Source organism: Dysidea avara, chromosome 15, assembly GCF_963678975.1.
Source record: "Dysidea avara chromosome 15, odDysAvar1.4, whole genome shotgun sequence".
In the NCBI taxonomy this organism is placed as follows: Eukaryota; Metazoa; Porifera; class Demospongiae; order Dictyoceratida; family Dysideidae; genus Dysidea; species Dysidea avara.
In genome coordinates this window covers 5,407,188-5,435,099 of record NC_089286.1, presented here as the reverse complement: position 1 = coordinate 5,435,099, position 27,912 = coordinate 5,407,188, and the positions used below count along the sequence as shown (strand labels likewise).

The 27,912-nt window shown below is 38.0% G+C and overlaps 1 protein-coding gene and 2 long non-coding RNA genes across 9 annotated transcripts; 2 read left to right on the top strand and 1 right to left on the bottom strand.

Annotated features, from left to right (window-relative positions):
- Nucleotides 1-54: 54 nt before the first annotated feature.
- Nucleotides 55-21,591, top strand: LOC136245122 (TBCC domain-containing protein 1-like). Of its 3 annotated transcripts, none has more exons than XM_066036635.1 (14): nt 55-92; nt 8,731-8,831; nt 8,894-8,999; nt 9,891-9,924; nt 11,705-11,783; nt 12,172-12,323; nt 12,464-12,636; nt 14,857-14,985; nt 15,720-15,842; nt 16,291-16,469; nt 16,980-17,074; nt 17,126-17,181; nt 17,228-17,321; nt 21,446-21,591. In XM_066036635.1, exons 1-14 carry the CDS (start codon nt 70-72, stop codon nt 21,521-21,523), a joined length of 1,422 nt encoding a protein of 473 aa, XP_065892707.1. In that variant the 5' UTR covers nt 55-69; the 3' UTR covers nt 21,524-21,591. The 3 variants fall into 3 exon arrangements, with proteins under 3 accessions (XP_065892707.1, XP_065892706.1, XP_065892709.1); XM_066036634.1 differs by lacking the exon at nt 55-92 and adding an exon at nt 127-155; XM_066036637.1 differs by lacking the exons at nt 55-92; nt 8,731-8,831; nt 8,894-8,999 and adding an exon at nt 9,306-9,322.
- Nucleotides 21,592-23,151: 1,560 nt separating this feature from the next.
- Nucleotides 23,152-25,693, top strand: LOC136245119 (uncharacterized). Of its 4 annotated transcripts, none has more exons than XR_010695774.1 (11): nt 23,158-23,692; nt 23,780-23,827; nt 23,876-23,944; nt 23,999-24,056; nt 24,108-24,220; nt 24,790-24,883; nt 24,941-25,043; nt 25,095-25,163; nt 25,227-25,319; nt 25,369-25,474; nt 25,542-25,693. It is a non-coding gene; the product is annotated as an uncharacterized lncRNA (long non-coding RNA). The 4 variants fall into 4 exon arrangements; XR_010695775.1 differs by having other exon boundaries at nt 23,160-23,692; nt 24,108-24,164; XR_010695776.1 differs by having other exon boundaries at nt 23,152-23,692; nt 23,879-23,944; nt 24,108-24,883.
- LOC136245121 (uncharacterized) lies at nt 25,582-27,228 on the bottom strand. Of its 2 annotated transcripts, XR_010695778.1 has the most exons (7): nt 26,888-27,228; nt 26,752-26,799; nt 26,638-26,703; nt 26,526-26,583; nt 26,418-26,474; nt 25,804-25,862; nt 25,582-25,740 (listed from the first exon to the last, which is right to left on the bottom strand). It is a non-coding gene; the product is annotated as an uncharacterized lncRNA (long non-coding RNA). The 2 variants fall into 2 exon arrangements; XR_010695777.1 differs by having other exon boundaries at nt 25,582-25,862.
- Nucleotides 27,229-27,912: the final 684 nt, after the last annotated feature.

Genomic DNA, 27,912 nt, shown 5'->3' with positions numbered 1-27,912 from the left:
AATGGCGAGATCGAGGGCGAGATTCAAATGTGGACAGTGAAGACCTGAGTGGTGACTCTCGATAACTTGATGTATCACTACTGGATCATCATGTACGTATGGCGGGCGACGTATGGAGTGTATTATCTATGGTACACCTGTATGATAGTTCCAATGTAGGTAACGAAAGATGTATCTACGTATTGTTACGTACGCTGGCTAAGCTTATGTCCTTTCATTGGTGACTGAACTGAGCAAAATATAATAGGCCAGTAGTAAGGCCACTAAAAAAAAGCCCACTAAATTCTGTCACTCACGCATATTTGCGGGCGGTCCATTTCCATTAGCAGCTTTTTAAGCCATTATTTGCCTGGCACAACCATAATAAGCTGCATAAAGCAGGGGGTAGGGGGGTCCCCCCCCCCCCCCCCCCCCTTTTGAATTTACAGCAGGACCCTATAAACACACCATCTAGTGTGGCAGGACAAAATGAGTGAGTAATAGTGTATGGTATAACACAACAACTGATAAAACTTGCAGTCATTTCTCAGGGAAGGATTTAGGCCACTCCAATTGGTAATTATGTTTCTGATCCTTTGAAAATCAGTTTTAAGTGCGGGCGGGCGGAATCCAGCAACAAAGCAGCAATGAAGTGACTGCTCAATTAGAGTATTTTTGTGATTTACTGACTGTTCTATTAGAGTATATCGATCCGTACTATACACTATTCCCATTTCTTGCAGGTTTTCACTGATACTGTATAAATTGCGTTACTATATTTAGCATACTTGTTGCACAGCCCAATGTTTGTTTCTCAAATCCAGATTTATCTAAAAGCTGATGAGGGCATTTTATCCATGAATTTCTGAAATTTCACATTCTCCAAAAAAGGATGCAGGTGGTAGATCAGAAACATAATTACCAGTTGGAGTGGCCTTACAGAGGTAATATAAACCCTCTTTTAAAAGATCGATATACTCTAATAGAGCAGTCAGGTAATTACTCTAATAGAGTAGTCACCTATACTCTAATAGAACATGCTTCATTAGTGGAGTTATTCAGAAATTCTAACATTAATGGAAAACTGCATGAGCATGACCTATTGACCTTATATTGCTATAGCTTTGGTGTGTAGTGTTTAAAGATATAGAACTCCAGCTAGCAAGCTTAATTTACCACTTGGGCATGCAAAATGAATCCACGCTATGCATATTTATAGATTGTAAGTTATTCCATTTGTATCAGTGGATTCATGCTTCCTATACCAGTGAGATAACTATCACTTACAGATGTTTATAAGTGTCTCTATGTATTATGCTGTCTGTTTCCACTATACATATCTAGTACTAGCTTCATTCCAGGGGCACTTATATGCATTATAGTAATTAATTTACTTTTTTGCATACTGAAATAATAGCAATTTGCTGAGTTTTGATTCATTAAAATATTGAAAGTCTCTCAATGGCTGGGGGCTGTGCCCCCGACCCCTGCTTCTGGTAACTCAATACTGCTGTTGGAACCTCCCTTCAAAAAATCCTGGCTACGTAGCCCTGTAAAAGTTGCAAAAAGAACACAAGTGAATTTGTGCAAACTTGATAGTACTGCTGACATGTGAGCTGACACTAGTATGAGCCTGTACAGTATGCAAAAATAACCGGAAAATAATGAAAGAATGTGGAATAAAGGAATATTTAGAACTGATGTGGGTGGTGGATACGTAGCAAAATTTATTTGGAGTGGCATTACCTCAATACTTAAATGTAGTGATTATAATTAGCTTTTAAAATCTCAGATTATGGAGTTCTTTCCCAGTAATTAATACCTCTCTCCCTATCCAGCTAATCAAAAGGCAATTAAAACTTATTTTTGGAATCATTTTGTCAACAACAACAATCGTTATATCACCCTGTGTCAGGTGAAATCCAGTCATACCTCCCTGTGGTGCCTGGTTTTTGCCACCTAGCATAACTAGTATCAGGGGCGGAGAATAGTACTCAAAAGTGTGTGTGCTTTGCGTGTGAAGCATGTCAATACTAGGGAGCCTGGGGCATGTCTGCACAGGAAAATTTTGAGATTGAATCTGAGAGCATTTTCAGTGGTACATGTGTACTTGAATATGGCAATGACTATCATTAAGATACTGTACAATTAGATACACCAGTAATTGAAGGCATTACAGACAGACTCATGCTCTTGATTACGTATAGATATATGTGTTAATGAAGACATAATTGAATTAGTTGCAAAGCAGGACCAACTCATATGATTCCACTGAATGTTCTATTAGAGTAGTTAGGTGACTGCTCTATTAGAGTATATTGATCTGCATTCCCAGTACTGATTCATACAGTATTCCATTTATGCATAACCTTTAGCTAGTACAAATCCCAGTATATCAAGGCAAAGTAAGTTGGCTAATGACTAGAGTAGTTGCTTTACTTTCACAACTGGGCATTGGAAAAAGTGAGGGGCACTGCCCCTCCACTGTTGAAAGTGGGGGGGGCAGTTTCCCTCTCTGCCCCCCTGACTGGTATGCAGTGCTTCTTTATGTAGTGTTTCGTTCAACCTTGTCAGTACCCACATGAAAGTACTGTGTTCTGCACTATTGTGGTTTTGCAAGCCCTTAGTGTGTTTCTTTAATTTGCATGAGTTGAAGAATCAATGACAGGTGGCTCTTTAGGTGCTGCCAGTTGTTCAATGCTGTTCCTGGCCTGGTGTATGTAATGTGCAGTACATGTGTGTGTGTATGTGTGGTGTGTGTGTTTGGCATTGATTGATGACGTCACTTGACATTCGCCATTCTTGTGCCTCTGCTGACAGAGGTGTTGTGGGCCTTGCAGGGTAGTTTCTAGTGCAAATCCACACAGAGAGCAAGAACATACCTAGCACATGGAATGTGCGCTCCATGGTGGTGGTGGTGGCGGTGTGTGTGTGTGTGTGTGTGTAGATGTACGTAATAATACAGTATTTTGTTTAAAATGCATTATATACAAGAGTTCCGCTCTTGATCTCTCCTTTCTTTCTGCAGTAAAGAAAAAATACAAGTAAAAAAATCTCCAAAGCTGGCCACAGCTTTTGAGTATACACATTACAAATACAAAAGGAAGTGATATCTATACCAAAGCAGCCAATCTGTGAAAAAAGGGTGTGGCCCCCAAAAAGCTAGGTTGAAAAAGATGTGAAATCCAAGGTGGCAGCCGAGAAATGGCTGTGATGGTAGGTTAATGGTAAAAATTTTAAAAACGACTGCAGATGAACTTACCTAAATAGTCATTATTAAAATGTTTGCCATTAACCTACCATCACAGCCATTTCTTGGCCACCACCTTGGTGGCTGCACCGTTTTTCACAGCTTGGCTGTTTTGGTATAGATATATCACTGATAAAACACATGAAAATCCTTATTTACAACTTCATAGTTTGCTACACTGCTTCTCTGAATACTGTGACTGCTCTATTAGAGTATCTTGATCTTGAACAGAAAATTGTGGCATAAACAAGGTCCTTTTAAGGAAATTTCTATTTCTAACCTGTGCTTAGAGGTTACTAACCAAATAAAAACCAGTAGTTCAAAGAAAGAACTTCCATCTACTCAGAAAAAAATGTTACCAGGAAGTACAAAAAATGTATGGAAAAAAGGTGCTGGGAAACTAAGGGTTAAAATTTCAATTATCACAAAGTTGTACCATATTATTACAGTGACTGATTGGTGCATGTGTTGAATGTACCAATAAGTAATTAATTTTATTACAACACGTGCAATTCTGCTTGTTATGCTCCAAAATTCTACCTATTATTATTATTATTATCTGAATTGCATAATTCATGCTATAAGAGCTTTTTGTTGTTCTACCATATGGATGCTATAAACTCATTTATATAATGACACAATACATGAAATTTAATCATCATCAACAATATGTTCAGATGTAAAACACTGGCATTAATGTAATTCTACATAGTTAATGTATATAATAATTATAATATTATGCACTTCGCCGCTACACAATTGTTTAATTTACTGTTTAATACTTTTACAAAATGAAATTTTGCTGTGCTGCTAAACTACTGTACAGTGGAACCTCAGTTATCCGGACCTCACTTCTCCAGATTCTTGGTTAGCCAAACTGTGGAAATGACTGATCTATTGAAGTAGTGACTGTTCTATTAGGGTAGTTGAAGTATTGGGTTTTTTTTTCTATATGCTGTTTTAAGGTTATTTATACACAGTTCAAAGATACGGACTTTTCAGACTTATGGACCAGCGTTGAAACCGGGTCGGGTCATCCGGGTCACATTTTCTCCGGGTCATCCGGGTCACATTTTCTCCGGGTACAATTTATCCGGGTCTGACCCGGATTGGATCACGTGAGAAACGAAGCTCGCGTAGCTCTTTCGTGAGCCACGCCCACTTATCGCATTACCAACATACGCTCAGCTACGCCCATTTGCTAGTAAGTGCAGTATGCAGCACGAAACTGAGGGTATCTATGGTGGGGTAGCTATTGTCAGTAGGTGAAGACCTTTTTTTTTTTTTTTTTTTTTTGGTCTTCAACCTACAGCTAGGTTGAAGTTGCAATATTTACTCAACACGAATCGAACGCTCAAAATGTAGACTCGTTTGCTCGCTCGAGACTAGCCGAAACACGTCTCGGCTTTAATTAATCCGGTCAAATCCGGGTTTGACCCGGATTGCTATCCGGGTAAGTGGGTCATCCGGGTCAGCAGTAGTGACCCGGTTTCAACGTTGTTGTGGACCACCCCTGGTCCTAAGGGGTTCGGATAACTGAGGTTCCACTGCAATGAGGTAATTACAATTATTATATTAAAATGGTTACATCAAGTAGGTTTACTGACTGTTCTACTACAGCATGTCATGCAATCTTTTTTATGATGTGTATTTGATGTTGACGTTTAAGGACAAGTTTAGGCCTGAGTCAAATATGCTCAAAATTTTGCCCAAAATGCTTTCAGGAATTTCCAAAATTTTGCTCTTTCAGTGTTCCTATTATGTTTGCACTATGCTCTATAGTATGTTCATGTTGAGCTGAATCCTGAAAAACAGCTAAAAATTAAAAGTGGATTTTTTCTCAACAGAGTTAACATTTCAGCCAACCAGATGATTATTGGTAACAGCAAAGTTGTCAACAACAGACACGTACGGTTTGGCTCCATTACAAGTTCGGGAAAGGGCTGTAATGGACACTGTATTTATATGGCTTCCCCATAGGAAATGTATTGTGAAAATTTTGATTGGCCATAAATATTATGTCAAACATTTGAATGAATAAAAGATTTTGAAATATTTTTAGCGGGTCAAGCAGTACTACAAATGAGCCGAATTTCAAGATCATGTGTAATTGCATCTATGAGTTATTAAATGTTTTTGAGGATTCAGCTCAACGTGAACATACTATAAGTTAGCAAAATTTGTTACAATTATCTTGGACCATTTTAATTAGTGAATACTCTATTAGAGTATTTCAGAAGGGAGTTGTGTACGAGTGCTCTATCTACTGACTGCTCTATTAGGGAGTATTGATTAAGGTCCATAGTTTGAAATATCCACCTAATATACCAGCATTATGCTGGCATAGCAGTCCAGCCTATTCTGGCATATTTGACACAGGCCTACTATAGATGAGTTGATTTTTGGCTTTTTCCCCACCTATTTTTCTTTCCAGCAATTCTTTTGTTTTTCACCTATTATATACTTTGCTCAGCATTGATCTTTGCTAATAATCATTTCTAAGTGAAAAGCTATAATTTCCTTTAAAGTGACTGTTCTATCAGAGTACAGATAGTATCTTGTTGATCTGTACAAGAAGCTAGCTAATATTGCTTATATAACATATGGGATTGCTACTTGTTTTTCCTGTAACAATTAGGGCAACTACTAGATGCGAAAATAAAAACCTTTCGAAATCACTTCCTTTTTTACAAGTACACAAAAAATTTTGAATTTTCAACTAGAGTAGGGACCATAGCACATCGATAAAAAGTATTGAAACAAGCTGGAGTAGTGCACGATATTAAATCACAGTAAAACAATAAGAAAGAAGTGTTATATCCCTACTGTGCATTTCCGATATGGTATCTTGAGCACAGTAGGGATATAACACTTCTTATTGTTTTACTGTGATTTAATATCATGCACTACTCCAACTTGTTTCAGTACTTTTTATCGATGTGCTATGATCCCTACTCTAGTTGAAAATTCCAAATTTTTTCGTGTAATTGTTTGTTAACTTTTTGTGAATAATTTTATTATGACTGGTGAACCCATGCATACCACATCTGAAATGGCGCTGCACGCCCCAGCTATATCAACTATTGTCTGAAAAGTGAAGTATCCATTATGCTTTGCTGTCGGCTAAGTTCAACCCGTTACACAGCAGTACGAATCAAGAACTGTTTGAAAAGCACCTCTGCAATCATAATAGCCACTATGAAAAATACGGATGATTTCCATTTCGAAAGGAAGCCACAAATATAGTTTACTGTTGTCATTCTTTTGTTGGAATGACCTTCTTTCTGATTATAGTTGTAGGACATGTACCATATTGCAGTTTGGGCAAATTTTATTTTCCAGTGACTACTTGTTGTAAACAAGTCAACTTGTAATGCACTACTTGTATTGAAGGAACCTTTGGAAGAGAATAATTTGGTGGATTGCATGTTTCATGGCCATGTAGTTTTGTACTTTGTTCTAGCTATAACCAGGTTGTTTAGTAGAGTGATGGCAAACTACTGCAGCATGGACACTTCTGTGTATGGTATTCAGCCACTATTGTAGCAACAATGAAAATATACCTTGCCATTAGAGGTGCACCTATATGACTTTTAGCCGACATTCGGATAACCTTAACTTTATCAAGCCAATAACAAAAAAGCTCTGATATGGTAGCATAGACATTTTCTCTGATAATTTGCACTCTAATTTAGTTATAAAGTGACATTAATCAACAGTTGGCCTTACATAAACAGGTGTTACTAGGGTATTACTAGAGCACGAGTGCCCTTAAATAGATGTTTATGTATATCTGTATCTGTTGCTTGTTTACACATGGTGTTGATCCGATGTTGATATGCACAGACAAACCTGATATAGCCAAAACTGATTTGATTATTGGTACACCTCTGGTGTAGCCCCCAAAATTAGCCAAATCATGTACTTTTTCATAAAAGCATGAAACTTTCCACATAAACAGTTTTCCACATGACATGCATTTTTTGTTATAGTACCATCACAGTTTTGACCTTTGGTGACCTTTATGGCCATTTTTGCCCAGAAATTTGATAATTTCTGTCTTTAGCCCCCTGAGGCAGTAATTGATGTGTTAAAATGTGATACCAAAGTAAAGATCTTGTTGAACGAATCAACTTGGTTTTTAATAGGTAATTCCATTTTGAAGTTTGATTGCTTTTATTAGCCGCAAAATTCTGTTAGTTTACTTGCCCTTGGGGTATAAATTATCCATGCAGATTGGTAAATTATCTCAAAATTTATGGGTATAATATAAGTGATCATAACTTCGGAATGAATTTGCCTATTAACTTCAAATAAAAACAAAGTTGTTTTGTTCAACAAGATCTTCATTTTGGCACTATGTTTTAACAAGTTAATTAATGCCTCAGGGAGATAAGACAAAAAAAGGATCAAATTTCCAAACAAAAAATGGCCATAAAGGTCACCAAAGGTCAAATCTGCAATGGCACTATATCAAAAAATTTATGTCGTGAGATGTACTACTTATGTGGAAAGTTTCATGCTTTTATGAAAAAGTGCACGATTTTTGCTATACATGCCATGCTTCTGATATCAAAACAAAACTCTTTTAAATGATGTTCCTACCTTACTTGCCATATGCATACTGATGTCATACAGTATGGTAGTACAGTATATTAGGGATCATGAAGGTTTGGGTTTTTCTGGCCAAAAATATCACCCAATAACCAACCTCACAATACCATCCTTGCGCCTTGGTAGTATTGGTTAGGTATAACCAAGCCCAAAAGTGCCTTCAATATGGGCGGGTGCATATAAAATGTCCCAATCACCATAGCAAGAGTTATAATATTTGTATCGAACTCTTGATAAAAGAGACCACACCCTTGGATCTTCTTGTTTTAAAACCTTGGCTTTGCCTTGTTTTTAAAATCCATATAAAGATCCTTGTCTCTAACCTATAATTAGCGTATGCACAGTTTGAATGTGCTATGTTCCTGTATGCAAATTAATTCCAAGTAAATCTATTTGAATTACCATTCTCTTTGTTATTAATAAAAGACATGTTATGATGACTGAATAGTTAAATATCATTTTATTTTCAACTCTTTTGAGATTACTTAGTTTCTTTCTTTACGAGTATAAAATGTTGAGTGTGTGTACCTGATTGTGTGAGGATGAGGCATATCACATCACTTTATGATGATGGACTAAATAGTTATTGTATGGATATCCTGTCTACATACACACGTACACATTATAGTGGTCTGTTATCATGTCACATCCTAGTGACTGTGTATTGTATATGGTGTTGGCCACACTTTAGGTGTTCTATGCATTCCACACAGACTTTGCAAAGCAGTAGTGCTACCAAACATACAGGCATTTAATTGTACGTTTAATGTGTTTAACTTTGTTATCATCCTAACTACTGTATAGTACTTGGTGTTTATGTAACTGTACCGTTCTGTAACTATTATTGTTCCTGCAAGCATCCATGTGCTATATGGTTGATTTTGTAGTTACTTTGAGACCTATGGCACCATACCAGAACTAAGTGTTGGACAAACTGAAGAGAAATTTGCAGCATTGAGGAAAGCTGCTGATGGTACAATATCTAAAGGTGGATATATATTGTTGTATATCATTTGTATCATTACTGTCTGCTATTATTGTGTTCTATAGAGAGTGCTAGGAAGAGGTTATCTGTTGTGCTACTGAAGTTTGTATTGTTCCTTTACATACAAAATGCTCCACGCGTCTCCCTCAAGTCATCCATTGTAAATGACCAGTATCCTTAACAACATTGTACTTGTACTGTATGTCGTTGTATAGCAGTCCTGGTGTTCACATATTCCCTGCGCTGTTGGACCTAATATTTTAGAACAGATGTCTGTGTATAAAAGCAACTTCGAATAAGCTTCTATCTTGATTATAAGTTGGGCAGCTTCCAGCACATTTGGAAAATAAATATCTGGTCTTAAATATAGGCCAGGGCTATTATGGAATCTACTGTTAATGTTTTAATTCTTTCCCTTGCTGCTGTTGTTTCTTCAAACTTATTAACATTTTAAATAAAGCTATCTGAGAGTTGAAGGTGCTATGAGTAATCATGTGAGTAGTCTGTGAGTTCATGTGCATGACAAGTATGTATCATACAACTGTTTTCAAACCAATCATTTTAGGCCTTGACTAGTGTTTAATCACATTCAAGTCATTATTATAACAGTATGCATAGAAAACCTACTATACACAGTTGACTACTAAAACAAGTATATATACAACTTGTTTTAGTAGTCAACTGTGTATATGTAGGTTTTCTATGCATACTGTTATAATAATGACTTGAATGTGATTAAACACTGGACGTCACCTGGATTTATCCTGAATAAAGGCCCAGTCTCAAATTAAGATCCTATATGTTTGTTTACAGGGTGGGTCAATAATGCTGTGAAGAAAATAAAAGTCCGGGCTTTTATTTAAGTGAAGAAATACAGTATGCCGTATTTAATTAACCATTAAGCTTGCATTTTATAATCGAAGCTATTACAGCATATGTTATTTCTCTGTGTTGCTCTAAACACTTTTCTGGTTATTGCTGTCAAGTATGTAAAAATGTGCAATTCCAGTGATCAGGCTGAAGTGGTATGTACATATTGTTTTTATCCTGACCATGCACCAGGTGGCCTTCCGCGGACTTGGAAAGAAAATCAAAAGTGAGAACAATTGTGTTGTTTGTGTGCATGTATCTTATGCGTGTGCATGGTTGTTGTTGATTGTCGTTAGCGTCAGGATGGGGAAATTTTTGCTTGGTGAAAGTTTCGCTGTCAAGATGATTCGTGGTAAAACTTTTGCGTTATACACCTGTACGTAGCTTAAAATTGTAAATAACACATAGTAAAATAATTTATCAATTACCATAAACGGGGAAGGTTTTGAAAGTCTATGTTTTTCGTGGTTTCAAAGCAAACCACAAATGTTTCTCCTGCCACATAGATTTTATTTTGTATACCACATATCTATAAAATTATCTTTTTGTCGATATTGTGTAAACAGTATTGCTTACTTCTGAGGCTGGTAAGTGTGTATACTGTATTGGTTCATCATGCAAGGCAGTTAGTTTTGCTGTCTTCCTGCAAAGCTTGTTAACTGGCTTCAATGGCTTTGGAAGTTATGGTTAACCTTTCTTGCACACACTTTAGATAGTCTAGTAGAGGTTAGTAAGTTGTTGGGCTACAGGGTACACTGACATCACTAACTACACCCACACAATAGCTCTACAGTCATGTAATGGAATATATGAGTTTTCAGTATGTGAGGTGATGCCATGTGTAAAGGAAATCCTCCATTGTGTGGGTGGATGACATTCTATGTGATCACAGGTAGATGTGGTTGTTTTACTAATAATGTTTGGCCATGGTAGTACAGATTTTAAAGAATCTGTATTTGATTTCCTTTAATGTTATTATTTGCTTTACCATTTGGGCACTTGAGGGTGTACACAGCTAGCACTAGCCTAGGAGCCTAAGCATATAGATCTTTGAGCAAGTGAAATGGGACAAATTAACACCTAGAAGGGCTGAATTAATGCCAACCCATCATGACTTGATCAGATTTCCACTAAGTGCCTTACTCAAAAGGTATAGATATAACTGTGTAATTGCAAAATGGTGCAATTTTCTTTCGTTTGGTAAATATCAAGCAAAAAGTACATGTACTAAATAAGAAAATAGTAAGAGCTGCTGTAATACAGACAGCATGCATTGGTAGGCATATTGATATTAGCCACAACTATGGATTTGCTGATCTCTTAATTACATTTGTAGTGGTAGATTACACAGTACGTTTTACATTTACAGAATCTCATGAGCTTTGTAAGACACTTTTAGGGGTACTTGTTGTATATCACTTATGTTAGGGTCTTCGTTATTTGGCTTTACCTGTAGGGTAGATAAACTATCTACGTATGTGACATGATATTAGAAGAAAATATAAATGAGTAATCCTGTGATGTTTGGAGGCTATTACAGTAAGATAGAAACATGGGGTGGGATTGCTAACTAGTTGGTAACCTGTGGTCTCACCTGAGGTTGTAGGTACATTGAGCAGATAAGAATTGGCAAGATGTACTGTAGCCTTACTGTTAGCTTACTTTCTGGTGTAAGCCTGGCATCATTGGCATTGATACAGATGTGTAGCACTGACACTATAAATTCTTGATGCTGGCAGCTACAGCTTCTCACTTTGTCTCATTCTTTCTTCATCTGGGAAGAAATATTTAGAACATGGAGCCTCAGTATTTAATTTGTGGATAGTCCTTGTCCACATTGGTTACGGGCCTCTACATAGTGTAGAAACTTTGTAGCATGATAATGAAATTATATACGTACTTGTACGAATGTAGGAGGATTATGTACATATTTATTAACATACTCTAATACTATGATGGTATAATTGTGTAGTTAGATTTGTTGACTTGTGATCACCTTCTTATAGTGGACAGAGGAACACAGTCACTTGTTATTCCTCACTTCACATTTATCTGATATTATACAACTACTAACAGACCCTACAAGTTAGTAGTAACTAATTGTTATAGTGTAATTTTATGGGTGTGGTGTGTATGTGTGCGTGTGTACGTGTGTGTGTGCGCTGACTCCTACCACCTGAGTAGCACACCTGCAGGTATCCCAGTGCTGGTTCACTGGGTGGGCATGACTGCCCCAGCGGCAGTCAAAGGCTTTGCTTTTGTGTGTGTGTGTGTGTGTGTGCCTGCAGGATTACACATTCCAAAACCTCGATAGGCTTTGTTATCATTCAATTGTGAGGCTTGAGGTGTGTGACCCTCTGTTCATTCCTTGTGCACATACGTACATGTGTACATGCAATAACAAGAGACAAAATATTTGTATAAAATACATTATGAACTGTTGGTAGTATTGTTCACTTGTTGTGATCAACAGAAGGTGGACCTAGTGATAGTGTAATTACTGAAGAGGGTGTGGCTGCTCTGGACTTGTTGATTGGTGGATCTTCTGCTGACAAGCAGGGGGTATGTTCTGTGTCATCTTTAGCAACTACACCTAGCCAGGTCTCCAAGTCAGGCTATTCAAAGGTGAGCTGTAAAAAAAATACTATGTATTGTGTGCTGTGGAACTGGAAATCAAATAATTTTTTATGTCCATTTGTTACTTTTAAATGTGTAGGTGAAATACATGTTTGTCACATTGTACTTATATTATATTATTGTTTTAGATATCTTGCAAGTTTTCATCCTCACTGTTTGAGGTGTGGTTGAAGAGTCACTTGACCATTAGTCCTCATGGGATTATATCATTACGCAGTCATGACCGAGACTCTTCTAGTATTGTGTACAAGTCTGATGGTAAAGGACGTGTCATCTCTAATACTCAACTAGCTCCCTGCAGGTGCTGTTCTCTATGTATGTACATGTAATTTGGTTAGCTAGCTCTTTGTCAAACCTATATGTTAAACCATTGTTCATATGTACTTCTGTATGCTTGCACCAGACAATACAACAAGCACTCAATGTATAATGTGTTAACAGTTTAGGTGCTTAATAAGACCATCAGAGTACTGTGTGGGCTTTTACATGCTGTATCTACACAACTGTGTCTCAGGAAGCAGACCTGTGGCAAAGCTAGTAATGGAATTTATTAGCCACATACAGTATTTCTTTATATGTATCACTCTGCGTGGGCAGTTCAAAGGTGCCGCCAGTGCCATAATTTGTATATGGCACTGTTGCAGACCACAGCGAGTGCATTATAACTTGTGATGCACTGGTTGCAGTTTTGCAGACCGCGACAAGTGAATTATAAGTTATAATGCACTGACCGCAGTACAATATACAGATATTGCACTGGCTGTGGTTTTTTTGCAGCTTTGCACAAGTGCCGGCAGCCAAAACCGCTGTGACACCTCACCTAATAGGTGGAAAGACACCTCACAGATCACTCGAATTCTTTTATAGCCTGACATGTAAAAGTTGATTGTGGGCCATAACGTCACCAATACATATAATGTTTACCAAGCAGCCAATGGCGATCGAAAAAGCCAACGCGGTGGCCACAACTCTAGTCTACATATGTATAAACTTCCCTATACACATTACTAGTCTGGTGCCATCTGCCAGATTAAACCGTAATCCACTTCGACAATAACTCAATAAAACTATTACATTCTAAATAGTACTTACCATCACGTTCGATTGTAGCAACCAATTTTTGTCATGCCACCAGATTTGAGTTTAGCCAGTGTGAATAGTAAGAATTAGACTAGTATTGTTTAGTAGATAGGTTGTGTTTATTCAAACCGTCTATTAGCTGCTTTTATTTTGCTTGAGAGAATCACGGGCAATCAAGTGATCACATATGCTGAGCACTACATGAAACAGCAAATGCAGGTTAGTGCTATAGCCCATAGCGTACTAGCTTTCAATATCTCAGATGGCTGAGCCATGATACTGTAGCCACAGCATTTGGCTCTGTCACCCACAATCGATGTTAGAAACCTGGCCTTTATAAGAGGTACAGCTGTCTTGTGAGACTCTCCCCACCTAGTGGTAAATAAAAGTTATACAGCGTGCACTTGTGCTCTGCCTGTATAAACGCACTTGTGCCAGTTGTACAACAAAAACAGCATTTGAATAAACTCCTGTCTGCTTGGGGGGGCAGCACATTTGGAAAATAAATGCCAGGGGCCCAGGCTAGTAATGGCTTTAATTCTTTCCTTGCTGCTGTTTCAAATTGAACATTAAGTGTAGAGCCATCTGAGAAATTAAGGTGCTATGAATAATGACGTGACTAGTCGGAGTCACATGCAGATACATGTATGTATCTTACAGCTGTTTTTTTCCTCCAATCATTTTAGGCCTGGACTGCACTGTTTATGTAGTTACACTGTAAAGCCCTTTATGCTTACCATTACAATAATAGTTGTGTTACCATGACTTGAATTTGATTAAACCCTGAGTGCTACTTGAACCTATCCAAAATAAATGTCTAGTCTCAAATAAAGTCTCTATTTGTTTACAGGCCAGGTCAATAGTGCTGGGAAAGAAACAAAAGCTTTGAGGAAATATGGTAGAATATCCATCTAGTGGAGTGTTATTTTAACATTTTCCCGAATGGTTGGTTTCCGGATCAGGTTGTGGTGTGTTTTTTTTTCATGCAATGTATTTTGTTGTTGGCATGATTGTTATATTAGAGTGACTGTTTTATGAGAATAATTATCTTGATCTTAGTGCTGATCTCAAGTATGCCTCTGGTGGAGGTATCCCACGTGATAGATGATAATAAGGGGCATGGTTACTGTGCTCTGTAGTCTGCAGTGAAACCTGATCTTTATAACTGGGGCTAGATAATTAAGGGGTGTGGTAGCTGATACCTGGTAAACTTCACCCAACTGTTTTATTAGGGTAACTACTTTATTGGAATATCTCAATTTCAATATACTGTCAGCTTGAATACTAATACCATGCAATCTGATTATTATTAGGCTAGTGAATATTCATTTCTTTGTGTTGATAGGTGCATCAGGGTCAAACACCAAACTCCAGTGTTTGTGTGTTATATGTACTGGTAATCAACCAGTAATGATGGTTTATAATATTTCCTTCACTACAGACATCAGTGTATGCTGATTGCTAGCTTATCAAATCAGACGATGGCCCTACAAGATGATCAACTGTGTTTTGCCCACATCAGAGTACAATCATGTTACCATAGCAACATTTACATCATGGCTCCAATAAGGTAATATCACTAGCACTATTTATATCTCATTATTCATTGTATTATGACAGCACAACTTGTGTTGCCAAAATCTTAAATGTTGTGACTACACTTCCATGTATATTATTCCTTCTTTTTGACTAGCACACTCATAGCTAGAATTTGAAATATGTTTTTAATACACTATTGTCTCTAGCTAGTACTTCACCGTAAATCCTCTGTATCTGTAATTAGTGCATAAACGAATGCTAGAATTGAGCATTCGAATGTTTGAATGAAAAACTGTGGATTATTTTAATGTTAATTATTTAAAACCCACAATCAAATTTATTGAATCTAAGGAGTAAGACCTATTGTTGTGAGGATTCTATGCACTTACTTGTTGAAGTACTCTTTGTTATAGATGGTAAAGTGAGTGTAAACAGCAGCAAAGTATTAGTTTATTACTGTAATCAATCTCACAACTAGCAGTCGTGTGTAGCGTTTTTGGCTTCACATGCACCTGACTAGACAACAGGCTGTTAACTAAGTGTAAAAAATAGCGCAGTAAGCATTCAACTTGATACCTGGCATGTGTCGTGTCCTATACTATTTTCAGCTGCACGTTACATAGGATTTGAATGTTATGAATTTGTATTTGAATGTTCCCAAACAAACGAACATTCGAATTTCAGAACATTTGTTTATGCACTACCTATAATGGAATATCCTTACCTTAAGTCATATTAATGTAGTCACATATCTTATCTCTGTAGTAGTATGAGGTTGGAGAGGTGTATCAATTGTACACTGGTATTGGGGGCAGTACAGAGTACTGTAGTCATCAACAAGTGTGAGAATGTTACTGTAGTCACAGTGTGTCAGTCATTACATATCAGGTGAGCTATACGAGTGTGTGTCAAGGAGGTATGTGTCATTATCATTATGTACTTGTAAAAATGTTGTTTAAGGTTCTGTATGGTCCTACTATTACCATGCTATACTGTATAGCGGTTTTTTTCCAAAGGGAAAATTTTTCTTTAATTTTTTGTGGATTGGCAGCTATCCGCAATGAACCCCCTCAAAATACACAGTTCAGTTAAAATGGCATTGTTATTTGTTAAATGCATAGAGATCCCAAAGAAGTGATCCCCCTTGAAATTTCATTAATGATGGTCGTCCGCGAAATATTTCTCCCTTGAAAATATTCCACTATATGGTATATTATTTGTATCTGATTTATAATATAAGCACTTACCCTCTCAGGCCTGTGGTTCACCTTTGGTGTTGTGTTTTACAGAACAGATGTGTATAAACCTTATTATGGTCTCCCCTTCTCCTATCCAGTTCATCTTGTCATTGCAAGTTCCACTTGTGTGTCACTCATAATCCACTGATTTTAGGGGGCAACTCCCACCTTAAGTTTGGCGCCCACAATACTAGCTATCACCAACTGGAGGATCACATGAGACAGTGTGGACTTCACTCTTCTCCTAACCATTGGAACACACCTACCATTGTTGGAGGTACATACACTACTGGGAGGGGGGGGTGGTCATTGCCATATGATGTATTGGCATGAACAATTGCAAATCCAAACATGGTGCTCGTGGGTACATGTCATTGCCATACAATGTGTTGGGAGTGGGGATGCTTAGGGCTCTAGGAGGTATGATTAGTGATGGATTTACAATTTGCGGCTTTTGTGAATTATAATGGTACTGTTTAAATGAGAGTTCATAATATATGTATATATAGAATCAAGAGTTTGTGAACTGTTGGTCTAATGTGTGGAACTTGCCTCTGAGATTGCAGAATGTTTGATGATGCATGACTAAATGACTGACCTTACTAATATGTAGTTGTGTGTGTGTACGTGCGTGCGTGCATGTGTGTGTGGTCTGAAGTGGTCATGTGGTCCAAGAAGTTGGTGTGACAGGGTAGGTTTTGTGTGCACTATTTATATATACGTACATAGTGGAGCAACTTTTTAAAGTGAAGATTTAGAGTAATTTTGTTGTATTTATGATCACTAGATCATGAGGGAGGTGTATCAGAGGTATGGCAGTTGATGCCTGCTGACATGTTCTCATTGATCACTGTACCATTTCAAGGGAAATCCCCTGCTAAGGTGAATACTTTGATTTCACATGATCCAATGTAGCATATTACATATTCTCAGGAATCACTGTGTGAGATACCATCACCCTATAAGGAAGAAATGGAGAAGAGGAAAATGTGAGTATTAATGTAAACTGGTAATTATGGTTACCACATTGTGTAGGGTGCATAATGACTGGTTTAAACTAGTAGAACAAGCTAATTTGTCTGATGAACAAGCAGAACAATTAACAGTGAAAGCACAAGCTCAATTTCAGGTTAGCATATAGGCTTGTTTGGATGATGGAAGATGTTGTAATCAAAAGTAATTGATACAATTTGGTAAACTAGATGAAAAATGCAATGGCTATGATTAAGAAGCATAACACAATCAATTCATTCCTTAGTGGTACATTACTAACTTGTCATTTTGGCTGTAACTTGTCATTTTGGCTGTTATACATGAGAGTTTATAATTTGTGCACCATAAGAGTTGTGATTGTGTTAAAGTGTGCCCTCTTGGCTACTCATATCTACATCTTCCATGTGATATAATGAGATTATTGTAAACTATTTGTAGTTGGTTTTACATTTTCACCAAAGTGTGGTGACCAAGACCCAATAATATTATGACTATGGCATAGGCTATAAAGGGGAGTTGTATGTATATACATGTAGGCCATTTGTACCTATTTTATGTATACATGTCAGATCCAGATTTTGTAAAAGGCGGTTGTTGTAACTACCTAGTGTGGTAGCAAATAATCACCCATCAGCATTTATAGGCTTAAAGTCTACCACCAGCAGATAATTATCTGTAGAGACAAGAAGGTACAGGGTTAGTAGTTTCTAACTTGAAATAAACCACCTGCATTCATAAACCTAGGAGGTAAAATGGTACTTTGCTACAAGCAGGAGCTCATTGAATCCTATGGACAAGGGGCACGTGTAACTCTGTACACTACCAATACAATTGGCTAAATTTAAACGTAGTGTTCAGTGTTACTGTGTATATTATTGGTTACATCACCTTACGTGCAACAAGGTTGTGAAGAATGAACCCCCACTTCATTGTATTCTGTGAAGACAGCCAAGCTGGCATTGATAGGTGGCCATCAAGTCAAAGGATAACTTTATAAGTAATTTCACATCACTTGTGAATACAGAAAAGCTACCCAGTTATACTTATTTTGCTGTTTACAGAGTTACATGCTCCTTTGTGCATAGGATTCAATGCACTCCTGCTACAAGTTATTTAAAGCAACTATTACTCCAAGTGATAAGCTTATTTTAGTTTTACTAATGTTAATTTTATGATTTAGATCAGAAAGTTAGCCTAAACTAATGCAGGTGTTTGGTTCATTATCATCACAACCTTGGCTGTTTCATTAGAGTAAGCTGAATGCTTTATTAGAGTATCTAGCCTTCCTTTCTCTATGCCTAGCTAAGTAAGCAAGTTCATTTATACAATCAGTAAACATTGAGAGGAAGAAATAATGGTAAAAATGACCAAATTTAGGTGGTGAGACATTGTAATACAGGCATGGGATAAAATACAATAAGTTTTATCGGCAGGTGGCTAACGTTTTTCCAAAGGGAGGTTCCATTGAACACTGCTGGGTTTACCACTGAAATAATTAATTTGCTATATATGTGACTGGATCTGCAAAAACGACACATTTTTTGAGTTCTTATTTAATATTTATGATCTGTACTTAGCCATGTGTGTGCTCTGGCAATGTTTCATCCTCATACTGTTGATTTCAGGTTGCTTGCGAACGCAATTGAACAATTTGCACATGTGATTTTCGAACATGATCATGTGAATGCTTACGTACAGTGTTTAAATGTGTTGAATAACTACCTCAGTATGCCCCTGGCATTATTGTCTAACAATCAAAGAAGGAAAAAATGTAGTTGCGTTATTAAAAGGAGCTTGGTTGAAAGAAGATAGCTCACGTGTTTGAACAATCACATGTGCAAATTGTTCAAATGCATTCACAAGCAACCTGAAATCGACTGTATGCTAATAGCTGCCAATCCCTGTTATGCATTTACTAAAACGGTTGTAACTTACAAATGCAATGATGTACTGAGTTGAAATATCATACCAATAGAGGAATCCATTGCTGGGTAAGGTTTCCTTGTATCACCTAGAAAGATGAAATAAGTGTAGAAAGGATGATTGCGTACTATTGCTTTGACGTGATGTAAACAAATGGCACATATCTGTTGGTCTGTTGCAATGAAACAAAGATTTTCAAACTCTTTGAGTAGGCAAAAAAGGTTTTTACTGTTACGACCCCTCTTCACAAAAAACAAATATAACAAGTACACGAAAAAATTTGGAATTTTCAACTAGAGTAGGGACCATAGCACATTGATAAAAAGTACTGAAACAAGTTGGAGTAGTCCATGATATTAAATCACTGTAAAACAATAAGAAGTGTTATATCCCTACTGTGCTCAATATACCATAACGGAAATGCACAGTAGGGATATAAGTTATAGTTATATCCCGGTACGAGGATGATATAATTGTTATTACACGAGTCCGAGGCGGAGCCGAGGACGAGTGTATTAACAATGATATCATCCGAGTATACGGGATATGACTGTTTTATATCCCAGTGCGCAGGAGTGCGCAGAAGTTTACAGATAGTAAATTAAGTTCCGGTTTGAGTTCCTGTCACTGTGCTCAAGATTTCGTCCGAATTGTGTGGAGATTCTACTTCGTAGCCACAAGAGAGACCTTACATACTGCCTACAAACTGTAGCGAAGGGCGGTGTTATGAAGCAGCGGTTCCAGGTACGATTTGCCTTTGTCAGAAATTGGTATAGTGGTGTCGCGTGGTGTGCAAGAGAAAAATAAAGACCAACAAGTGGCTACCATAGTCCAAGATAGAATGATGAAGCTAGAGGAAGTTAGTTCTTCACCATAGTGACCGTTGGGAGTGATTGCTGGAGCGAAAATCGTCACGGACTATTCTTGACATTTGTTAAACTGTCGTATTGGTAACTTGTAGTGTTATTGTGTAAAGGATTAACAGTTTTCTTGTAAGATTTAGGTAGTTTTAAGTGCTGTATTGGTGTTTTGTATCAATGTTTCCTTATTTGGCTCTTTGTTCCATTGGTAAACAATGCCATTCGCGGTTATTATGATGTCACGAAAAGACAGAGTGGCTCCGCAACAGGGTGATAAGTTAGTTATCACTGGGTGATAACTAATATATCGTACAGTAGCAGCGCCGCTCTGTCTAGCTGTATGGTAGTTATAACCCAGCGCGGCGCTTTGATACTCCCACGCACTGGGGTTTAACACTTCTTATTATTTTACAGTGATTTAATATCATGGACTACTCCAACTTGTTTCAGTACTTTTTATCGATGTGCTATGGTCCCTACTCTAGTTGAAAATCCCAAATTTTTTCGTGTACTTGTTTGCTAACTTTTTTTTGTAACTAATTTAATTATGACTGGTGAACCCACGCATACCGCATTTGAAAAGGCACCGCGTGCCCCAGCTATATCAATTATCGTCTGAAAAGTGAAGTATCCATTACGCTTCGTTGTCAGCTATGTTCAACCCGTTACACAGCATTCCAATTCAAGAACTGTTCGAAAAGCACCTCTACAATCCACGCATACCAAAAGAAAGAAATCGTGCCGTGCGCCCCAATCATATTAATTATCATCTGAAAAGTGAAGTATCCGTTACGCTTCGCTGTAGGCTATGTTCAACCCATTACACAGCAGTATGAATCAAGAACTGTTTGAAAAGTACTTCTGCAATCAAAATAGCCACGATGAAAAATATGGACAATTTCTGTTTCAAAGGGAAGCCATCACGTGCACGTGCCAAATTGACACCTTTCCCTGTCAGCAAAGATGAATGGGACACAAAGGAGGACACTGGTAAGTCCATGAAGAATGCATTGTACGTACTGCGGTATGCCAAAAGGCACCTGTCGGGCCGAAGCGACGTCGAGCAGTGAAAAAATCAAGCCTGTAGCCTTAGCCGCTATCAAATTACGCTTGTCTGAAGGCATCAGTCAGTCACTTACTCGGTCAGTCAGTAGAAAATTCCGTTGAATAAAAAATTTTTAAAATTCCGTAGCAACTTATTGAAAGTGTTTCGAGTCGATCTGAAAGCTTGTTTGGGCTTAGTTTTACCTCACCAATACTGCTTCATCGTCGTCAGGGAAAATTGAGGCTGGTTTTTGGGTGATATTATTTCGTGGGCCACACCTACTCCTTTGTGGTCCCTACTATACAGTTACTATCGTACTGTATGATTTTACCCACTGTAATCAATTACAATAAAATTTAGGCTTGCACTGGGTTTTTACAGATCCAGTTACATATTGTGAGAATAATTGTTACTACATTTCCTTCTCCACAGACATGGTTGGAAAGGACTGGTCATGTGAGGGAGCTGACTACTCTTGACCCCTCCCATCAGCACCATGTGACTACTTGATCATTAATTTTTGTTCATATATTATACATACTGTATTATATAACTATCACTACTACTGAACATCATAACAGGCTAGGAAACAGAAATGTGTTGCATGTGTTTATGGCCATGAAAAGTTCAGTTCTTTACTTCTTGGAAGTTGACATTTGTGTACCTCTTGAAACTTTAATTGAAAATTGTTCCTCCAAAGTTATACACAAAACACTAGACAACGATTATGAAATTGTGCCATCCATGTTGCCAAGTTGTTACTTGTTATGCAAGTTATATGTGTGACTTCAAACTCTTTAGGGCAGGGGTGGCTCTAGTTCAATTAAAGTTTCAAGAGGTACACAAATGTCAACTTCCAAGAACCAGGGCCGGAGGAGGGAAAATTGAGTTGGTCAGGCCATTGACTATAATGTTGAAATTGCTACTATATACATGCCAATAAGAGAGGAGTTGCTGCACAGTGTGCAAAGCATGAGCATTCTAGGGGGGTCTGCATGGGGGCATGCCTCCGGCACAGAAAATTTTTGAAAATTAGACACTCAGATATGCGATTTTAGTGATATCTCACTGCTAGCTAGCTATATAAATATGCTCAAGCCTATCTGTTGTTCTTCAGACTTTCTATACTATGGATACATACAGGGGACACAGCACGAAACTTGCCATATGGTTCATTTAATTATAGCAATTAGAAGTTCAAGGGGGGTCTGGGGGTATAACCCCAGGAGCTGCAGAATTTTTGCAATTTAAAGGCTTGGAAATGCCTTAAAATTTAAAATTGATGCTAAATTTTAAAGTAAAACTAGCTAGCAACTTGCAACTTTTCCCCCAAATTGGGGGAACCATGCAGCATGGTCACCTTTACTGTAGCTAGGATATAATTAATCGACTAGGCAGTTAGCTGTAGCTATTCAGTGAATTCACATAGCTACAATAAAAAGCTACACAGCTACAAAAATGCATTATACTACTATACTGGTTTGTATGAAGTGAACGTATCATCACGTAAATATACTGGTGGACAGTCATGAGACCAATCCGTATTCGAAAATGGCGCAATGTGGGTGAGACTGAGAGTTTGCTCAGTATCTCAACAGGACAAGTGGGTAGTTGAAGAGGAGTGATTTCTACTCAAAATCTCATCCAGATGGCCGCCACGTAATGTATGGGTGTACAGCTTCTTGCCGTGGAATGAATCACCTGGTTTGTCACTGCCAGCCCTTTGCCCAGTTAAAGAAGCCAAGAGAGACAAGCCAAGGAATGCTAATGATTATTTTATGAAGATTGAATTGTGATATAAGTGTGCTGGTTTAGAATCAAAGAAGGCACCTGCCTTAAACGTGATAAATGCCAACTGTCAGCACACGTGATACTGTACGTAGAACCCACAATCATTTCTGTACAAAACGATACAAATGCTATGCTGTACTGTAAGGTAATTGGAGGTACTATACATGTAGTTTTGTGCTTTAGTTAGGCTGAGAAACTAGGTAACTACTCGTGTCGTGCATTTTCAATAACTTTTATAGAATGTACGCAGCTACATGTAGATGCGATCGTCCAGATTGCATGAGATTAATATAGTTCGAGCTGGTCAGCTAGATGGTTCAGCTCCAGATTATTGGTCCGGCTCAGGCCTGACCAACCGGACCGTGCCAATTTTTTTTTGGGCCCACTTCTGACTTAGAAAATTTTTCTCGTTTGGTGAACTTACCGTTTTTGTTTGTTTTACGTAAAGTCACATTACTCAGGGGGTTGGTGAATCTCGGGGACAAAACCCTCGAATCAACCCAGCTGGGTTCCTCGGGGTTCTTCTTCTCAAGTGATGTAGCGAAGCCTCAAGGAGCGAATTATACAGGCAGCTAGTCTTACTAGGTGAAGATTTTCTTTGCCATCTCACAGCACACGAGATGACTGAAACAGATTCGCCATGGGCTGAACTTGCTGGGAGTGGAGGAAATGAAGGCTATAAGAACAAGAAATAGTGAACACTGAGCGGTATATCTATATGGTATGATAGTGTAAACTGCAATTGTTGGTTAGTGGGATTTCCTGAGACTACACGAGTAGCTATCTTCATTTGATATGCCAGTATGTCAGTCATTCAGTGTCCAGTCCAGTTCAGCTCAGCTTGGTGACCCCACAAATAGCACAGCTAAGTTTGCATCATTTACTCAGGTGAATTGGCAGGGAAGCACTCATTTTTGTGGTCTTTGTTGTTGTGAAGTTCTGCTGTGAAGTTGTCTTTGTTGTTGTGTTGTACAGGGGAATGTGTCACTGAAGGAACAACTAGAAGTAGCAAGTTAGAAGCCAGTGAGTATATAATCTGTTATTGTAACTTATTGCTACACTGTACGTGAGGAGGGAGAGGTGCACAAACAACGGACAGCAGTAAAAGTGGTCATCACACAAGGGGACACAGATAAGAAGGTGTGTACTCCGTTATCATGTGACATCGCATGAGCTTATATGACATCATCACAGGAACTAGAAGACAAGATCAATCTGCTACAATAACTGGAAGAAAGCTCAAAAGAAAATGGTAATTAGCATTGACGTCTTTAAACTTCTAGCTATTCTGATTGGTTGTTAGGAAGAGAGAGCTAGTCAGGTACAACAGATGATGAGTTGAATTAGACAGCAAAGAGAGGTGCGTGATCTTATCATTTCTGTGTGATACAGTGGAACTTCTCTTCCTTTGTGCTGGTATAAACTATAAAGTATAATTATTCTCACACATATCTTGTATAGAGGGGTTCTGCTGTAGTGTTTTGGGTGTTGTGTGGCTGTAATATAATGAGTGAACCCACTATGACAATTACGGTCATATGAGTCACTAGGCCAAGAGTTGTAAGACCACTTCAATATAGTGACCTTGTCAAGTATATAGGTCCCAAACACAACTGAGATGTACTTCATGACCTCATTTATAAGACCACCTCGATATACAGTAGTGACCATGTCAAGTATATAGGTCCCAATTGATGTCTAACTTGGTCCGTTGTTGGGACATGAAAACTCATGTACTGTATTAATGACCACTCCTATGATATGTTTATTGTGGCAGCAGTTGGTTTGTTAGTAGTGCTATTTGGGAAGGCTATGATAAAAGAATTTTTTGTGGGTGTTTTCAACTATACTATAAGCTAACAAAGCCATTGTCTAGCAAATCGTTTTGTGCAGCATATCGATACTGTTGCAACTGCTGTGACAAATCGCATGGTACAAAATAAAGGTGATATGTGGGAACCGTTACTTGTGTATTATCTTGTGAGGTCATGTGATCTTGTCACAAGTGTTGACTGTGGTATTTCATAATGAGATGAATTGTACAGCACTATCACCATGATGACAACTTCAGAGACACTGGTATGATAAGCTGTGTGATTTTTTTTCACACAATCTATTGTGCCACTCCATTGTTAGGCAAGGTTAACATTACTGTGGACACCTCAACTAGTCCAACACGAAATGTAGCTACCCTGATTTATGTGACATGTTGCCATAGTGATAGCTGTTACAACACAAGGTTTGCATGACAACAGCATACTACTGTATCACATTTCTGCCATCGTAACAGGCCTACCAAATAAGCATAATTGAAGCGTTACTACAGAGCCCAGTGGGAGTGGTAGCACGGACCATAAAGGTAGGTGTGGTGATGTGTTGTTACCATCTTGGTGTGTGTTGTGAGGGCCATGTACTTCTCCAGCCTCAGAATGGCTGTGTTGTCAAGCGGATAAGGGAAGCATTTATTGACTATAACAAAGTGTGCACCCACATGATCAAAGCTGCTGTAGGACAGGTGAGCACCGACCACATTCACACAACTATCATTGTTGCCATGGTTACAGAAAGGAGCATCACACAAACTACAATTGTGATGTTACCATCTTAAAGAGTTCCTACTTCATCAGTGAAGAAAACTAATGATGCCATGGCAACCGGTGGCATGTACAAGTGAGCATGTGCTACAGTATGTAACCAGTCATGTCCATTTAACCATCTGTCTTTCCGTCCATCACAGGACAAACCTATACTGAGTCTACTGACATTCAAGAAACACCTCAGATCATTATTTAACACAATATTTAAATTTGAGTCAGTGTACAATACATAATAATTATTATATTGTAAGAAATGTCATCCTTGTAAGTATAACAAAACATGTAACACAAACACATGGTTTACTTGTGCATGTCATCATTGGGATTAAATAATCCGTCCTGTACAAGATACGTAAAGGTTCACGATCTGTCCGTCATCATCCTTATAAACATATCAGTCACCTTAAGTTCATTAATCCACCAGTCTGTAACAGAATTTCATAGCTGGGAACTTCAATTCTCTGTTGGAAACAAGTGATAGTAAATAGATCTCTAACAATTTGTTCTTCGGATTCATTATAAAGTGACAGTGTGGTAGTTTAATCAATTGTTGACATCACATAAACGGGAATGCCACTTTGAGTAAACTGCAAATTTCGAATGGGGAAATTTGCACGGAGAACTGCCAATCTGTGAAATTAAATTTAGTTTTCATGTCCCAACAACGGACCAAGTTAGACATCAATTGGGACCTATATACTTGACATGGTCACTACTGTATATTGAGGTGGTCTTATAAATGAGGTCATGAAGTACATCTCAGTTGTGTTTGGGACCTATATACTTGACAAGGTCACTATATTGAAGTGGTCTTACAACTCTTGGCCTAGTGACTCATATGACCGTAATTGTCATAGTGGGTTCACTCATTATATTACAGCCACACAACACCCGAAACACTACAGCAGAACCCCTCTATACAAGATATGTGTGAGAATAATTATACTTTATAGTTTATACCAGCACAAAGGAAGAGAAGTTCCACTGTATCACACAGAAATGATAAGATCACGCACCTCTCTTTGCTGTCTAATTCAACTCATCATCTGTTGTACCTGACTAGCTCTCTCTTCCTAACAACCAATCAGAATAGCTAGAAGTTTAAAGACGTCAATGCTAATTACCATTTTCTTTTGAGCTTTCTTCCAGTTATTGTAGCAGATTGATCTTGTCTTCTAGTTCCTGTGATGATGCCATATAAGCTCATGCGATGTCACATGACAACGGAGTACACACCTTATCTGTGTCCCCTTGTGTGATGACCACTTTTACTGCTGTCCGTTGTTTGTGCACCTCTCCCTCCTCACGTACAGTGTAGCAATAAGTTACAATAACAGATTATATACTCACTGGCTTCTAACTTGCTACTTCTAGTTGTTCCTTCAGTGACACATTCCCCTGTACAACAACAACAACAAAGACAACTTCACAGCAGAACTTCACAACAACAAAGACCACAAAAATGAGTGCTTCCCTGCCAATTCACCTGAGTAAATGATGCAAACTTAGCTGTGCTATTTGTGGGGTCACCAAGCTGAGCTGAACTGGACTGGACACTGAATGACTGACATACTGGCATATCAAATGAAGATAGCTACTCGTGTAGTCTCAGGAAATCCAACTAACCAACAATTGCAGTTTACACTATCATACCATATAGATATACCGCTCAGTGTTCACTATTTCTTGTTCTTATAGCCTTCATTTCCTCCACTCCCAGCAAGTTCAGCCCATGGCGAATCTGTTTCAGTCATCTCGTGTGTTGTGAGATGGCAAAGGAAATCTTCACCTAGTAAGACTAGCTGCCTGTATAATTCGCTCCTTGAGGCCGAGGGTCAGCAACAGAGCAAATTGCCCTCCAGGATCTCGGATTTCACTGGGATCTCAAGATTTCATTGGGATTTCGAGATCCCAATGTGATTTCAAGATCTCGATGGGATTTCAAGATCTCAATGGGATTTCAAGATCTTGATGGAATTTCAAAATCTGCAGCTGGTCATGATGATCAGTGAGGTTTTAAAAGATCACTGTGCTTTCAAGATATCTATTTTGACAGGCTTAATTATTATATCATTAGGGTTGGATTTCAGGATTTCACATTACCAGACTTCAAATACCATCAAAAGTTATGTATGATTATTTTTTCAGAACATTATACATTGTTACAGTAAAAAGCGCATGATAGTATATATCTACTTTTTCTTATTCAAATAAAACTCTGGAGCTGTACATTCATTGATAGCAGCAACTAGCAACAAAGATAATACAATTATAGTGATTATGCATAATCAGGACAGGAATTGACATAAAGTCTATACTGTAAATGATACATTGCTCACAATAAAACATGCAAACAAATACATGTTTATGAACATTTCGAACAATACCATTTTTTCCCTTTACTTATGTTTGTATAAATGCAGCTTTGATGGAACCATTCTTTACATTTTTTCCCATCACACTGGATCATTTTGGAGTCATCATCAGGACATCTACAATAACAGAATACGG